Genomic DNA, 16,919 nt, shown 5'->3' on the forward strand with positions numbered 1-16,919 from the left:
CCATATGTGTGAAGAGACACATTTCTATTCATCTATTTCATATTTATTTATTATGATTATATGTTTGTCTGTGATGATGTATTGGGGTTCATTTGTTGCCCTCAAATCAGTTTTACTTCAAACCTTCTGCTGTGAGAAATATCTTCTTAAAAATAAATATAGATTATATTGTGACATTATTCCCTCAGTCAAAAACGTATTAAACATGTTTCCACCATTAATAATCCGAGTCTCACAGCGCACTACAACAGTTGACATTCTAAAAAAAAGACACATGGTGCTGGATTTCTTTCATCTGAGGAGAAATATCAGGTCGAGTGAATGATGAACAGTAATGTCTCGCGTTACCATGTCTGAGAAAGAGCTTGGTGTGTGCAGCTGATGTGAGTTTACTCTGATTTGCTTCCAGGACTTGGTTCATCCTGAGAGATATTGATGCAGAAAGAAGGATGAAATAAAGTTGGAATTATTGAGTCACTGCTCCGGTGCTCGGAGCTGAGCAGAAGCAAACACTATGAAAGAACCTGAGAGACGGTTATTCTTGAACAAAAGATCTTTGATAGATTGAAAACCAAACTGAAACAAGGACCGGGGATAGAGACTAGTGAAAGCAGACGGAGAGGAATCGAATATTGCTGACTCAGCAGCGGCGTAGGAAGGTTGACACGAGAAGAAGAGAGAAGTCATAGAATCACGATATCAAGAAAAGCAGATGGTGTCGGACAGAAACAATGGTTCACAAAAGAAATAGGTTTTGATAATATACAGATGCGAGTTTAAAAATGAGGTTTAATCAAAGACCTGAAGGAAAGAAACCAAAGAGATGTTAATGCATTTCTGGAAAATAATAATAGAAACTAATTTATAAAATCATGAAACTCACACAAACTCAAAATTAGAAACTGAAGAAACTTCATTGAAGCATTAAGTTTGTACATTTGCTTCATACTTTGTACTTTTTTCCCGAAACTTTGTGCATTTGTTTTGCAGTTCCAAGCCAGTGTACTATATTTGCTTTTACAATATATTTGTCACTTCATATTTTTAAATTAAATATATATATATACTCAAAATAAACATTAAAAAAACACTTTCAGTTTGGTTGCTGTAAGACTTTCCTATAATCTTTCAGTGATTATTGCACTTTAAGGTTGTAATCGCTGCAGTGGAATCGAAAAATCTGTTTCACATGAAACTTTTTTCAGACATGAAGCGAGAGCCAAAAAGTCTGGACAGGTATTGGATGAAAATACTGAATTTATTGTTCGGAATTATATTACCTAAGAGCAGAGGTTATTTTGATGGAGAAAAAACTAAAAGGGATATTCGTGAAAAACATGACTCTTTATAGTGTTTGTCTTTTAAAAAAAAAACATATTTCACAACACAGAAGTGAAAGGACTGTTAAAGAGGAAGAAAGAATATCACAGACGTCAAGAAACATATGCTTTTTAATTGTTTATTGTTTAACTTCTTTTTTTTTACATGTATTACAAACATGCAGTTTTTAAGTTTTATAAGAGGATTTATTGTTCATTTTATTTAAAAAAAATGGTGTTTGCATGTCCTTGATATCCTCAGTCTGCCACACTTCCTCCTGACAGGAAGCAGAAAAGGGAAGCATCAGTCGTCTTAAGACCTTCACTGAAAGTGTGAGGACAGAGAAGTGGGAAGAAAAGAGACTCGAGTGTTGAAGCCGTTTTACCCAGAATCGAGTGTAAGTTTCGTGTCAGGAAATTAAAACTTTTTTTTTAATGTTGTTTTCTTGCAGATGGCGTTCTCCACGGACAGTAATGCAACTTCCCAAATCCTCTCCGGCAACAGCACGTGTTCCCGCGACAACGTCCTGAAGACGGTGGTTTTCCCCGTCCTGTACTCTGTGCTGTTCCTGGTCGGGCTCGCGCTCAACAGCCTGGCGGTCTGGGTGTTTCTACGAATCCCGTCGCGATCGCACTTCATCATATATCTGAAGAACATCGTGGTCGCAGACGTCATCATGACCTTCACCTTTCCTTTCAAGGTCAGACACACAAGACTCGACAACGTTATATTTCATGAAGTCTTCAAAAAAAACCTTCCTGAAACAGAAGAATTTTTTTTTTCTTTGAAGTGACAGTTAAATGAATCGTCCCCCGCCATCTTGTAGAGACGGTAGCACAACATTACAAACATTTTAGTGAAAACGAAATGGCAGAAATGTCAGCAAAGGACTTCTAAAGCAGGTCCAAAATAAAAAGTGCTCACAAAGAAAAAAATAATATCATAGTATTAAATTAATTGTCAGAAAAATTCAAATGTTTAAAAATCTATAACAGTAACATATAAAATTGGACTCAAGGTGCGCCAATAAAAATGAACAAAAGTATTAAAAATGTTAAATAAAAGAAATAGTAAAACTAAGAAAATACTGCTAAGACATCGCTCAAAGAAAAAAACATTAATTTCTATACGTAGGAGGCTGTCGCAGGCAGCTTTTGTTCCCTGGAATGGCCAACAAAATATTTAATTTTGGTTTTCAAGCGAGTTCAACTGGAGTAAGATTAGAATCCCAATCATTTAAAGGCATCTAATGTATTCACACTGTAAAAACTAAAATCTTAGCAAGTTTAAAAAAATAATTTAAGTTAAAAAATTATTATGGATATTTACAGCTTCAGTAATGAAATCCTAATTTTCTTCTTAGTAGGTTTTTATATCGAGTTGCAAGCTATATTTTATTATGTTATCTTTAATTATTAATCAATAATATTAAGCAGTCAATGTGAAATGTTAAGTGTTGATTTAAAGATTTCCAGGTAGATTTTGGTCGAATTATTTGTGTACTGGGGTGAAGATCTGAAGTTTATTGTGCCGTGTGTGCAGGTGTTGTCCGACTCCAACATGGCCTCCACGGGAGTGCGTCTGTTCGTGTGCCGGGTCTCCTCCGTGCTCTTCTACCTCACCATGTACATCAGCATCCTCTTCTTCGGCTTCATCAGCATCGACCGCTGCAGGAAGACCCTGGACCCGTTCAGGGGCACCAACGCCACCATGCTGGCTCGTCGCAAAGTCCTCTCGGCGGCGGTCTGGACCGTCCTTCTGCTCCTGTGTCTTCCCAACGTCCTCCTGACCAACATCCCGCCTCAATCCCACTACTTCAAGTGCAGCGACCTGAAGACCCGGGCCGGACTGTACTGGCACGAGGTGGTCAACCACGTCTGTCAGGTCATCTTCTGGGCCAACCTGGTGACGGTGATCGTCTGCTACACCCTCATCACCAAAGAGCTCTATCGCTCCTACTCCAGAACCAAGTCCGAGCGCAACCCGCGGCAATCCAAGAGGAAAATAAGTGGAAACGTCTTCCTGGTCCTGGCGGTCTTCTTCGTGTGCTTCGTGCCGTTCCACTTCGCCCGAGTGCCGTACACCATGAGCCAGACCCGCGGCCTCCTCTTCGACTGTAAACTCAAGCTGTTTTTCTTCCAGCTGAAGGAAAGCACGCTCTTCCTCTCGTCGTTAAACTCCCTCCTGGATCCTCTCATCTATTTCTTCCTCTGCAAATCCTTCAGGACCACCTTGTTCAAGACCCTGCGGCTGCCCGCGGGTACTTGCGCCTGGTTGGTGGGAAGGGGAGGGGATTCGGAGTCGGGTAGCACTCACCTCAGGGACTCCACTGCCTGAAGAGTCTGTCACATTCAAGTCGATCGGAAATATTCTGTTTCATGGAAACTTTTCCTAGTATTGGTACGTTTTCAAAGCGATAAACTTTTGGTTGCCATGTGATATTTTTGGAGAGGGACGCCCCCTTGTGGTCAAAGTTCGCTTTGCTCTCGTCGGTTGTTTCGTTTTTTTTAAGATTTTATGTGACTTTAAATGATTGGAAATTATTGACTATGTCTTCTCTTGCTGCTCTGAAACAAGAATATTCTTGTGTTGTGTTTTTAAATATTTCCGTGATGTACAAATATTCTGATGTTTTTCTTTTAACCATCTGTGGAGTAAAATGAGGAGTGAAATCAATTGATTCTGACTAATGCTTTGAAATTTCTATATTTATTAATTGAAATAAAAACACCAATTTTCATTTTTATCGTAAGTTAACGTGTGGCTTCTTTTCTTTTCTTTATACTTTATGTTATTGCAAGTTAAGAGCTCTCATTAATTCATCACTCATTGACGTCCATTTGAATCCCACCACAGTTTACATTTGCATTTATAAAGGTAAGAGGATCGTCACTCTTTCAAAGCAGTTCCTGCAAAAAACCGAGGAGTACACCTCCCTGGTGAGTAAAGTTCTATTGTACTTTGCACATTTCAAGGGCAATTGTGAAAAATTCAAGATTTTCTCGTTCTAATTTCATCTAGTTTGCAACATTTTGATGAGAATACTCTACAGTATGAAAACGTTTAAAGAAATATTATAATAATTTAGATGTTTTTAACATCATTTTTAATCTTCTTAGTTTAGCAGATTGTTGAAATTAACTACTTACCACATGCTCTTTATATTTATTTCTATTATAAGTGTCAAACACACAAGGTTTCCCATTCAAATTCTCCTCATTCAGTAACAAAACATCTCCGGCCATGATGATCAATGCAAATCACCTTCAACAAGTTAAGACGTTTAGGGAAATGATCTTTACACTGTTTGTTTGTGTGTTTGTGGGTTGAGTCTGGCTTAAAAAAAAGGACCTTGAAAAACACTCATAGAGTGCAGACTTCTGCCAGCCATAGTTACAGCCCTGAATCCATTTTATCTATATAATACATTTAAAGTTTATTTGGAATGTCAGCAATACCGCTGAGCCAATCTTATTGTCAGTATATTTTTAAATATTAATTGACTTGCATAAATCAATTATTCAAAGATTGTTTTGCCTGCATTCATACATACAATGTCACATGTTCTCCTGTTTTTCTTAGAGGAAAATACTAAAACCTTTTCTATCTGCAAAAGTTACATCATAATATCTATTCTGTAGCTTTCATAGAATGAAATCTATTAAATTATGTTGATAAAAGGTTTTCAGACACACAGGTTGACTTGAGTTGGATCATCTGCTCTACATTAACTCGCTCAAAAACATGATCTGTCATTTGTATAATAATAAGACTAATATTTCATACCCAGATGTTACAGGGTTATTTAAAAGAACGGTGATTCCGGCAGGTGTCTGTGCGCCCCCATGAGGGCACGCGGCGCAATGACAAGTGGACGCAACAAGTTAAGGAGGAAAAAGAAAAAGAATTTGCTGTCTTCGCGAAATAAAATTGAATTGTCCTCATTTCAGGTGTCTACGAACGCAGCACATTTCAATAAAATATGTGGATTTATTCAATCAAAACAACTGTTCGCCCCTCGGAAAAAATATAAAAACTAACAACCACTGATCTAATATGTCGTCACGAACATCGTGATCTTAAGAATCTCGATAAATAGAGATTGATGTTATCTTTATGCTCCCGATTCAGGATTCGGACGGCGATGTTTGGCAACTCTTCGGTGCTCCCATGCGGCGACCTGGTGTTCGTGAACCAGACCGTGGCCTACCTTCTCCTCATGATGTTCCCCGTCGCTCTGCTCTTCAACCTGACGGCCGCCTGGGTTTCCCTCCAGCTCCGGACCACCTCCGCCTTCATCGTCTACTTCAAAAACCTGATCGCCGCCGACCTGCTCGTCACTCTGGCGATCCTACCGATGGCCGCCAACATGCTCCCCGGGGCCTCGCTCCACTTACGGATGTTCGCCTGCCGTTTCTCCGACGTGGTCCTTTACTGCGGGTTGTACACGAGCATTTGTCTGATGGGAATGATCAGCCTCGACCGCTACTTTAAGATCGTCCGGCCACGTGGGATGGAGTCCGGCCAGAGCCTGGTCTTCAGCGCTGTATCGTGTTCCGTCATCTGGGTCTTTATTTTCCTCGGCACCGCTCTCCCGACCATGATCCTGACCGACCAGCGACCCGCGGCCGTCGACAAGAACTTCTGCATGAACATGAAGAGCGAGGCCGGCGTCGTATTCCACAAGACGGTGATCATCATGATGGAGTCCGTCTTCTGGCTGGTCACCGTCTTGATTCTGTTCTGCTACACCTGCATCACCCTGACCGTGCTGAGGTCCTTCAGGAACTCCGGCAGCAGCAACACGGACGGGATGAAGAGGACGAAGCTGCGAGTGTTTTCCATCCTCACCGTGTATTTCGTCTGTTTTATGCCGCTGCACATCATGCGCGTTCCTGACGTTCTTTATGAGCTGATGGCGATCGATGACCGCTGTGTAAATCTGCTGCTCTCTGTGCTGCACAGGTCGGTGCTGTGGATCTCTGTCAGCAACGTCTGCTTCGACCCGCTGCTCTACTTCTTCGTGTGCCGAGAGTTCAGAGAGAAATTCACCAAAACTATTGGTGGAATCTATGTTTGCTTGTTTGCAAGTGGAAGTGAATGAGTGCAGTGCTAATACTAGTGTCCTGGTTGTTTATGTTTAAAAATACTAGCATATTTCAATAGTTATTTAGCATTCATTTCTTTATTGCTTTTTAGCAACTTTTCCTTTTAATTTATTCATTCATAATTAGCTGTAGATATGGTCGTTCATTTTAATCCAACCAATAAAATAAATTATCCACAATTAGCGATACGTTAAAAGGAAAACGTACCCATTTGGTGGATGTACTTTGTGGCCCATATTCAAAAATAATTTATTTAATCCTAGTGTAAAATCAGGGTCAAGGTAAACAAATGTGTTTGAGGTATCCCTTGTGTTGTCTCTGGGTCAAGGTGAACAACCCGCCAGGCTTCCATAAATACATATGCAGTGGTGCAGGTTAACTATGTGTAGACTCTGTATTTATTAAATTATTTTGTAATTGTTCAGTTGTTTTTTTTTATATAGATATTTTTTCTGCGCTCAATGTTAAAATGTTTTTGTTTTTGTTTTAATTCATGTAAAAGTGTCATATTTTAGAAAAAATTACCTATGTGTGTGAAGTTTTATCAAAACGTATGTTGAGTTATTAAAAATATCATCAAAAATAAACAGCCTTTTATTATTACCTTTTTATTCTTTCTTTTCAACTCTTCTCTGTGACCTGATTTTTAAAAAAGACATTCTAAAAAAAATGTGAATTGGATTATTGTGTGTTGAACACAACTGTGTAAGATCTTAAAAATAATTAAAGTTTTCTGTCATCATCTACAAATTTTCGTCCACACATTATTTCACATGTATTTCTCCGCTTGATTTTATCTACAATAATATTTGTCTCATGTGCAAGATTTAAATACTAGTTTATCGTCATGATAGTTTACATATCCTGATTGTAAATCTATTAAAAGAGAAAACAGGCTACGCACTGTTAACTGAAAAGCAAACAATACATTATGCAAATACAATGAAACAACTTGTTCATGACATGCAAAGCACATCAGCCAGAAAACATCTCAACACTCTTTCCAAAGCAACATAAAGTCCCTGTTTCATTTTGCATATTTACTTACTGATTGTCAGTAATTCACAACTGAAATGTTGCGTTTGAGTTTATGAAAAGCAGCAGTTTTTCTTTAACTGCTGCCCCGAGGACGAGGTCGGACACACTTGTCTTTCTAAGAAGACGACGAGAGAGTGGTAAGTTGTTTTTGATTTATTTATCCTTATATTATCCTTGTTGACTAATCCTATACAATGGATCTCAGTTATGTTATTGTTCATTTCAAATAAAGTGTTAATACTCATCGCTTTACAACAGAAATAATTGCTTTACAACAGAAACACTTGTGCAATTGTCTATTTCTAAATCACCAAACATTTACGCAACAAGGTTCAACAAAAGGTCCAAATTTAATGAAATGTATTTCATGTTAGACTAACCATAGAAACATTTTACTGTTCAAATGTATTGATTGGTTGATTAAAACGGATAAAAATGAATGATCTTGCAGAAGTTGGATCTCAGTTAAAAGACACATTTCAATAGTGATCAAGAAAGTTGAAAGTTTTTTCAGACCAAAAGTAAAAAATCTGAAGTACTTTCTTGTATTTTTCTTCTTTAAAAAGAAAATCAAGATCAGCTAGGGAATCGTCGAGACGTTTAATATATATTTGTATCTTTGTTAACGTCAAAAATGAGAATTAAATGAAAAAAAGTAGATATTATTTGTTTTGACCAAAAAACAAACTTACAAATTTGTAAAATATTTTGCTATTTAAGCTTTTAGCTTCTTTTTTTTTAATATATACATTTTTTTTGTTTTCATTTTTATTGAGCAGCGCTCTGGTAACACCTTTTATGTCAGAACTGGCACCATCATGGTACTGACTATAAGTCTCTAATCTTTAAACAATTGGTGGATCCAGATGGTAGTGGAACACACTACCAAAATGTTGTAAGCCTTGTCCGTTAATTTAGCTTTTCTTTGTTTTTTATAGTTAGTAAGTTAACCCTTGTGTTATCTCAGAGGCACTTAAAAAAATGTGTTTGTGGTATCCCTTTAACAGACACATTTGTTTTCAGGTCTCCGGATCACCTTGATCCTGAGATAACACAAGTGTTAAAGTAAGACAAGAAGAGAGTTTCTAAAATGACCTCCTTGGCAGTGGTAATTAATGGTGCTTAAAATGTTTTCTATGAATGTGTCGCTCCCTCCGGATCATAAATATCAATATATCACAGCAGGGATTGAAGAGTTGCTTTAAGAGGACACAAAGCTCCAATCTCACATTGTCACCTCCACAGGTATCATGATGGCGTACAATGTAACATCCATCAACGCGTCAACCTGCCCCGGTGACGCTCATACTCCAGTCTTCATTCCGATCCTCTACTTCCTGATGTTCCCGATCTCTTTGGCCCTGAACGGCGTTGCAGCTTGGGTGTCTCTGTACCTCAACTCCAAAGCCACTTTCATCGTCTACCTGAAGCACCTTCTGGTGGCCGACCTCGTCATGACCGTGATACTCCCCTTCGACGCCATGAAGGACCTGAGAGAAGAGACCGGGTGGCTGTGGATGCTCATGTGCCGTTACTTCAGCACCGTCTTCTACAGCACCATGTACACCTCCATCACGTTGCTCGGGCTGATCAGCGTGGATCGCTGGTTCAAGATCATGATGCCTCGGCGAAGGCTAATTTGCCACGATATCCGCTTCAGTAACTTCATGTCAGCCTCAGTGTGGGTGTTGATCTTTGGAGTCACGTGCCTGCCCAACATCATCCTAACCGACAGGTCACTGGACCACATGGGGGCGGTCAAAAGCTGCATGAGTTTGAAAGGACCGGCAGGAGTTGAAGCTCATGAGCGGATCATCATCATCCTAAATGTTTATTTCTGGATCATCAGTGTCCTCATGGTGGTTTGCTACGTGAGCATCGCGCACAAGGTCCTGAAGTCCTTCAAAAAGTCTGGCAGCAGTAACAAGCAGGGCAAGAAGAGAATGAAGCAACGGGTCTTCTCCGTGGTCGTGGTGTTTTTCGTGTCGTTCGGGCCGTACCACCTCGTCAGGATCCCGTACACCTTCCAACAGGTCCACTCCGACTACAGCAGCTGCTCCTTCATTCAGGGGAGGGTCGCGAAGCAGGTCAGCCTGTTCCTAGCCACCGTCAACATCTGTCTCAGTCCACTTCTCTACGTGTTCCTGTGCAAAGACTTCAGGATGAAACTGGTGTCACTCCTTAAAGATCTCAACATTAACATCGATTCAGTGGACAGAGCTGACAGCGTTTCTTCTCGGTTGTCTGACAGAGCACAGGCCAAAAGAAATCCATAGAATTCCCTCTCTCTCTCTCGGTGAGGGAACGTCCAAGCAGAAGCAACAACTACAATACAGAACATTTTTTGTCCATCTCTACCGTGACCTGGGCACGACCTAAGGTTTCTCCCCAATAGGGTATTATCTGAAAAAGCAGGAGTCGCTTCTGAAAGACTGAGTTCCAGGACTAAGTCCATATACCCTACAGAAAAAAAAAGAATTCCTTCCACACTTGCGTCTTCATGAACATACATCATCCTATAAATCTAGAGCTTCACCTTCTGGCTCAACTCTTTTATAACCCCACATCAGACTGACTTATACGAAAATATCCATTTACTCATATTTGCATTTACTCATATGTTACTTATATTTTCCATGAATAATAATCTGTCCAGTAGTCATGGACTTGTTCACTGATGACAAAGTGACCTGCAGCTCTCTTGTCTAAATAGAGGGTTAAACTAGTTAAAAAATAATGCCTGTAAATTACTCTTTAGGTCAAACATACTCATGGCTGCTACTTATTCAATTGTTTGTACATTTTCCTTTCTATTAGTGGTAGAAAATTATAAAATCAAAAGACAACTTTCTAGTCTCATATGTTTCAAATATTGAAGTCTTCCTCTCCAAGATGGAGTAAGTCTCTCATCATGACCATGTTTTGAACTTTATAAAATTCCCCCGTCTGAAATCTCGGCGAACAAGAGGTTACGAGAGCGGAATCCATTATGACGTAATAATGGTCTTCACTCCTCCTCCAGCCAGCTGTAATCACGCCCCGCTTTGTTTATACAACGAGTCCCTGGGAGGTGGAGACTTCTTGGATTGATGACGTGAGGTGACAAACCTCCAAGCTTGACCAATCACAGCAGAGTGAGTGTGGTTATGGTAAACAAGATTGAATCTCCAGAAAATCGTAGTGGGCGGGGCTTAAGTATATTTTCCAATGTAAATATTTCAATGAAAAGAGAGTTTTTTACAAACAGACACATACTGATGATACAATAGAGTCCAGCATCCATTTAAGACACACTTAAATCAACACATTAAAGTTTGTTTTTTGCTGTAAGTGAACACAGTTCTTAAATCATGGTTGTAAGTTTCATCTGTTTGTATGCTGTTTTTGGATCATGTGGAATTAGCTCCTTTGGCGTGGGTATGTGCTGTCTCAGTGATTTTCTACTTCAGTAAAATAATAATAAATGTTTGTTTTGCTCTATCAATAATGTGATATATTGTGTGCACAGCTAGCCTAAACCTGTATTTTCTGCTTTTAATTTTTGTAAATATCGATTGATTCTAAATCAATGTGTTGATTCACTGCAAAATAAAGTGTTTTCTTTGTGTACGTTTTCTTTTTTCTTTCATCCTTTTCATCAAGGTCATTGATGCTGATGACAGCAATGCTCAACAAACCTATCAACCCACTTGGTTTCAGTTGCGGTTCAAGTTCCTGTGTTGAGCTGCTGCTTCTGCAAACCAAAGATCTGTCATCTCTGAAGCAAACAACACAACACTTGATTTAAAGTGCGATCAGGGAATTGTAACAAACATGCAACATCTCATCGGTTGTTTACCCATCTGTCAGCATTCCTGGTCCATATCCAAGGACAGTCACACAGGAAACACTTAGTTAAAGGACTCACTATTTTAGTCAGGAATTTTGCAAAACAGAATCAAGAGATGATGAAGTAGAAACCCTGAAAGACGGGAAATTAAGCAACAGGCTCTCTCTACTGTTTGGAAAGATGCATCGAAGGATTGGAGCGAGTACAACATGCTTGCTAGCAGGGGGAGGAGGGTACAGATCTGTGACATACTAGAGACCACGGCCTTGGCAGACGCTTGTCAAAAGCAATCGAGGCAGGCGGAAGTCGAGCAGAGGCAGAGGGACTGGCACGGAGGAGGACCGGCTTCTCGGCGGACAATTGGAACAGGAAGCAAGGAAGGAAAGGTTCTTTCAAGCAGAGGACGACTGGCAAACTCGCTGGAACCGTGACAAGACAGCTACACAGTAGCTCCAGAGACCACCCATTGTAAGATCACACACACACACACACACTCTCACACACAGTCTCAAGCTGGTCAAGAGTAGTATTTCTTCACACATTGACCAAGAATACCACTCAAGGCGTTCACTACTTTGGGTTTTTCCCCTTTTTCATCTCTTTTCTACATAGAAAGAAATTCCAGACTTTGTCATTTTCACTTCTTCCTTTTTTCTTATAAAGTGTCTTTGAGTTATTCATAAATCCTTATACGGACAGAGCTGCAGCTCGGGACGACGCCATCAGAGAGTAAGTTCTAAATATTGCTATTTAAACCGTTGTTTTAAATCATTTAAAGACACAATCGTAAGTTACCATGATGACGATTATTTATTTCAGTCTTATCTTGTACAATCTCTTATCTTCTGCCGTCTGTTTTTTACTTGTAAACTATATTTCAAGAATGTCACAAAGTTTAAATAAAATATAAACTTGCCCTCTATCGTCATTCAAAAAAATGGACAGATTTCTTAATTAATTATCTGAATTATTTTTATTTTCATTCATGCAATTATTTAAGAGTGAAAACAAACGTATGTTTTTCTTTTTATTAAACTATATTTCATGACTGGAAGCTGTCAGAGCAGGAGTGGATGATAACAATTCCTAAGGGGCCACAGTAGTGTGTGAGGGGCCGTCGAGCCAAGACACAAACGGACAAATAAGAATTGGGCTTAATATGACGGGAAAACATCAAAAATATAAATTAACACAAAGGAAACTACAAAGAAAACATGACTGATTTGAAGAAAAAAAAAAACTCATAAAAAAACAAATATTTTTAAGGAGTAATATTTATTTGTGGTTGTCAGTTGTGAGAATAATGTCATTTTTATAGTTTTTCTCTACGCTGTGATTTCACACAAATTTTAATTTTAATTTTTCAATTTTGCACTTCAACCACATTTTGGTATCACCAAAGCGCAGCTGGGTTTTTTTTTAAATAAGTAAATGTAATTTCCTGCACCACCAAACCTCACTGCATGTGAAAGAAAAAACAAGTGTTTTCTATTGAACTTTGAAGTTCTGAAGATCGTCATTTAGTACATGTAAGAATTTTACTTTATACTAAAACAATAATTTGATGAGTAAAGAGAAAAAAAGGCAGTTTTGATCTTTTAACCATGATATTATCTCAGAGTCAAGGTGACCCGGAGGCGTGTGTTTGAGGTATCCCTTGTGTTGTCTCTGGGTCAACAACATCCATCACTGCATATGCATTTATAGAAGCGAAAGGTTGTCCACCTGGACTCAGACACAACGCAAATGATACCTTAAACACATTTGTTTTCGGGCCTTCGGGTCACCTTGACCCACTTGTATTAATTCCAATTTCAGATACATGAACAACTCACAATGCTAAAACATCAAACATATAAATAAACAAAAAGGAAATTAAAAAAAACAAATCAGTTTAGTTTATTTCAAACAACAACAACAACTAAATTGAAAACAAAAGAAAAAAAAAACTCTGACCTCATTAGGGCCACATGTACTCTTGAAAAAAGCCAAATGCCACTTCCTGCACCACCAAACGTTGCTGCAAGTCATAGAAAAAACACATTTTCCATTGAACTTAGCTGACTTCTACTTGTATTAAAACATTAATTTTGCAGTGAACGATGGAAAATGTGTGATCTGATCTTTTAATTCCAGCACGATGAACAACTCCCAATCCAACACTTCCACGAAGTGTGTTCGTGACACCAGCGTGACATCCGTGGTGTTTCCGTGTCTGTACATTCTCCTCTTCATCGTGGCTTTAGTTCTGAATTCTCTGGCCGCCTGGACCTTCTTCAGAATCCCCAGCACCTCCACCTTTGTGGTGTTTCTAAAGAATGTGGTGAGAATTCTCTCACGTTTGTTTAAAAAGCAACGCAGGAAATCATGTTTTTTTTGTCTTTCAAAGGTCGTGGCTGACTTTCTCATGACTCTGACGATCCCTGTGAGGATTTTAAGCGACGCCGGCGTTGGCTTCTGGCAGCTCCGGGCCTTTCACTGCAACTACTCTGCGGTTCTGTTCTACATCACCATGTACATCAGCATCATCTTGCTCGGCCTCATCAGCCTGGACCGCTACCTGAAGATAGTCAGGCCTTTTGGCAAGAGCGTCCTGCAGCGGGTCCGCGTTGGTCAGATGATAAGCGTGGCCGTGTGGGTGGTCATGTTGTCACTGGCTCTGCCCAACGTCATCCTCAGTAACCAGGCACCAAAGATCTCTGGAGGAAAACTCAAGTGCTCCTCAATGAAGAGCCAACTTGGGCTAGACTGGCATGAAGGCTTCAACTACTTCTGTCAGGTAAAACCTGTTTTTATATTTTAAACATGTTGATGTTTTAATGTTGTTTTTATCTAGGTTATCTTCTTTGGGACATTTGTTCTCATGGTGGTTTGCTACACCTTCATCAGCAAGAAGGTTTATGAATCATACAAAGCCTCAAAGAGCAGCTCGAGGGCTGCGAACCGCCGGACCAAAGCGAAGGTGTTCGTGGTAGTGGGCGTGTTTTTCGTCTGCTTTGCCCCATATCACTTCGTGAGAGTCCCTTACACTCTGACCCAGACCCGGATTTCGACGAGCAACTGCCAGGCACAGAACGCTCTGTATATCGCCAAGGAAACCACCCTGTGGCTGTCAGCCTCCAACGTTTGCCTGGACCCGCTCATCTACGTCTTCCTGTGCAAGGTGTTCAGAAAGAGACTGACAGCCGCCCTCAGTAGGAAGCCTCAGCAGAAAGGCGGGATGGACTCTCACACGGTCACCTCCACTCAGCTGGAGATGACCCAGATTACCAATGGTAGACTTTCCTAAATGTATCAGGGACATTCAGTAATTGCATCAAAACCTTCTATTTCACGGACTGTAAATATCCAGAATGGAGGCAATGTATGTCAATGGACAAAGGTTGTGTCAAAGAGGAAACTTTGCCAGGGTTCATGAATCCGAAAGTGATGACTATTCCTGGTACTGAGAACAGCTGACGTCCAACACGTTTCCTCTTGCTGTCATCTTCAACTTCCTTCTCCCTAATCTTGTTAAAAATGCACTTTCCCTTTGCAATGTTTTGGTCAACATCCTGTCAATTACACAAGATCTGCAATCCTTAAATACTGACTCGTGAAAAATGAAGTGTAAATATATATATATATATATATTCATTACGGACCCCAATTTTTTATTACAGGATTCATTTTTGTGACGTATAAAATGTAAATATTAAAATAAATAGCTATAACACATGTTAATCTTTTAAATCATAATGAATTGTTCTGTTTTCATATATTTCTTTCATTTTAACATATCTGAATATATATAGATTAAAAAGCAATTTTGGTCTGCTGTTAAATTTTCGTGTCGAATTAAAATAAAATCAGTATGGTTAATAATTGTGTTTTAAATATGCAGTCATAATCAATTATTTATTAATTGACTAAAAAATACGCCTCCAGCTCCTATATTGTCGCACATTTAAATCATTTTTCTTAAACGATGCATTCATGCAAATTAATGTCACAATGATGAATAATCCTGGCGTTCCCCGAAGGCTTCTGCAAATGTTTATTTCAGGCGGGAAATTAATGTCCAGATTTGCTACTATACAATTCATCATCCATATATGAAAATTTTATTAATCCACAGAGAAGTTAAATGAATCCTTTTAATTAATGGATCAATCTGTGAAAACTAGTGACTTTGGGTTCCATTTCCTGCTTAGCCTAAAATATATTAAAACTAAACAAAAAGGTTAACTACAGTGTTTTGATTCACACAATGGATGTTTAAATGTGATTGTAAAATTAAATCCAACACTTATTTACAATGGCCAATTTCCACATGTACAGATAGTCCCACATTGATATCAGTAAGTCATATATTTTAGCTATATTTTCATTAATGTATTCATTAAACATGTGCTTTCATAATGTAATATATTGTGTTTTTTTTAATTATTATTATGGATTGATGCTTAAATGTCTACCTTCCTCCTCTATACATGATCTGATTTAATAATTGCTCATTTCTGTAGCTACACGTAACCATATCTGTAAATCACAAGAAACCATTTTTTAAATTAGTTATTTATTTTTCAGCAAAAATGTAAAGTGTAGGAAATTTGAAATAAATTCTGAGGTACGTTCCTTAATCATTCTGAGGTGAAAAATATATATAAGTAAGGATACATTTTCAAGTATCGTATTGGTTGAAGAATAAATTGTGTTGCTCTACAATAAAAACAAATGTAAAGTTATCCACGATATCAAAACAAGAACATTTAAATAACACTTTTTTTTTTTAAATAAATTCATTTCCATGGTTTTGGGGCTATACAAATTAATGTTGCCATTGCCAATATTTATTTGTGGTTGTTAGTTGTGAGAATAATGTCATTTTTATAGTTTTTCTCTACGCTGTAATTTTATTTTTTAAAACGTTCTGCACTTCAACCACATTTTGGTATCACCAAAGGACAGCTGGGTTTTTTTAAATGTCATTTCCTGCACCACCAAACCTCACTGCAAGTGTTTTCTATTGAACTCTGAAGTTCTGAAGATCCTCATTTAGTAAATGTGAGAATTTTACTTTATACTAAAACATTAATATTGATGAGAAAAAAAAGGCAGTTTTGATCTTTTAACCCTTATATTATCTCAGGGTCAAGGTGACCCGGAGGCCCCCAATAAATGTGTTTGAGGTATCCCTTGTGTTGTCTCTGGGTCAAGGTGAACACATTTGTTTTCGGGCCTTTGGGTCACCTTGACCCTGAGATAACACTTGGATTAATTCCAATTTCAGAAACATGAACAACTCGACAATGCTAAAACATCAAAAATATAAATAAACAAAAATTTAAAATTTAAAAAAAATCAGTTTAGTTTATTTCAAAACAACAACGACTAAATTGAAAAAAAAAAGAAAATACATTTATATCAGGGAAACACTTTTATAAATAAATTCTTCATTTCAGTGGTTTTGGGTTTATACATATTAATGTTGGTAGTTACATTTTTTCGATTTTTTTATTATTATTAATTCAGAAGTGTGTTGACGTTTCCATTCAGACATTGGATCTAGGTCAGAGTTCACCAAAGTGCTGGTGTCGTATTAGTAGACTGTTTGTTTTTTTTTTGTTTGTTTTTTTAAATGT

At 38.4% G+C, this 16,919-nt stretch overlaps 3 protein-coding genes and 1 pseudogene across 4 annotated transcripts; all 4 read left to right on the forward strand.

Annotated features, from left to right (window-relative positions):
* Positions 1 to 1,652: 1,652 nt before the first annotated feature.
* LOC148075650 (P2Y purinoceptor 12-like) lies at positions 1,653 to 4,072 on the forward strand. Its single transcript, XM_087795386.1, has 3 exons — positions 1,653 to 1,717; positions 1,772 to 2,020; positions 2,863 to 4,072. Exons 2-3 carry the CDS (start codon positions 1,772 to 1,774, stop codon positions 3,655 to 3,657), a joined length of 1,044 nt encoding a protein of 347 aa, XP_087651512.1. The 5' UTR covers positions 1,653 to 1,717; the 3' UTR covers positions 3,658 to 4,072.
* A 1,392-nt stretch (positions 4,073 to 5,464) lies between these two features.
* On the forward strand, positions 5,465 to 6,424 carry LOC148075651 (P2Y purinoceptor 12-like). Its single transcript, XM_087794926.1, has one exon. The coding sequence runs from the start codon at positions 5,465 to 5,467 to the stop codon at positions 6,422 to 6,424; it is 960 nt and encodes a 319-aa protein (XP_087651052.1).
* A 2,295-nt stretch (positions 6,425 to 8,719) lies between these two features.
* On the forward strand, positions 8,720 to 9,742 carry LOC148075652 (P2Y purinoceptor 13 pseudogene; annotated as a pseudogene).
* Positions 9,743 to 11,590: 1,848 nt separating this feature from the next.
* LOC148075653 (P2Y purinoceptor 13-like) lies at positions 11,591 to 16,546 on the forward strand. Of its 2 annotated transcripts, none has more exons than XM_087795109.1 (4): positions 11,591 to 12,024; positions 13,432 to 13,618; positions 13,685 to 14,074; positions 14,132 to 16,546. In XM_087795109.1, the coding sequence occupies exons 2-4, from the start codon at positions 13,436 to 13,438 to the stop codon at positions 14,582 to 14,584; spliced, it is 1,026 nt and encodes a 341-aa protein (XP_087651235.1). In that variant the 5' UTR covers positions 11,591 to 12,024; positions 13,432 to 13,435; the 3' UTR covers positions 14,585 to 16,546. The 2 variants fall into 2 exon arrangements, with proteins under 2 accessions (XP_087651235.1, XP_087651234.1); XM_087795108.1 differs by having other exon boundaries at positions 11,591 to 11,763.
* Positions 16,547 to 16,919: the final 373 nt, after the last annotated feature.

This window comes from Callionymus lyra, chromosome 7, assembly GCF_982586985.1.
Source record: "Callionymus lyra chromosome 7, fCalLyr1.hap1.1, whole genome shotgun sequence".
Classification (NCBI taxonomy): Eukaryota; Metazoa; Chordata; class Actinopteri; order Syngnathiformes; family Callionymidae; genus Callionymus; species Callionymus lyra.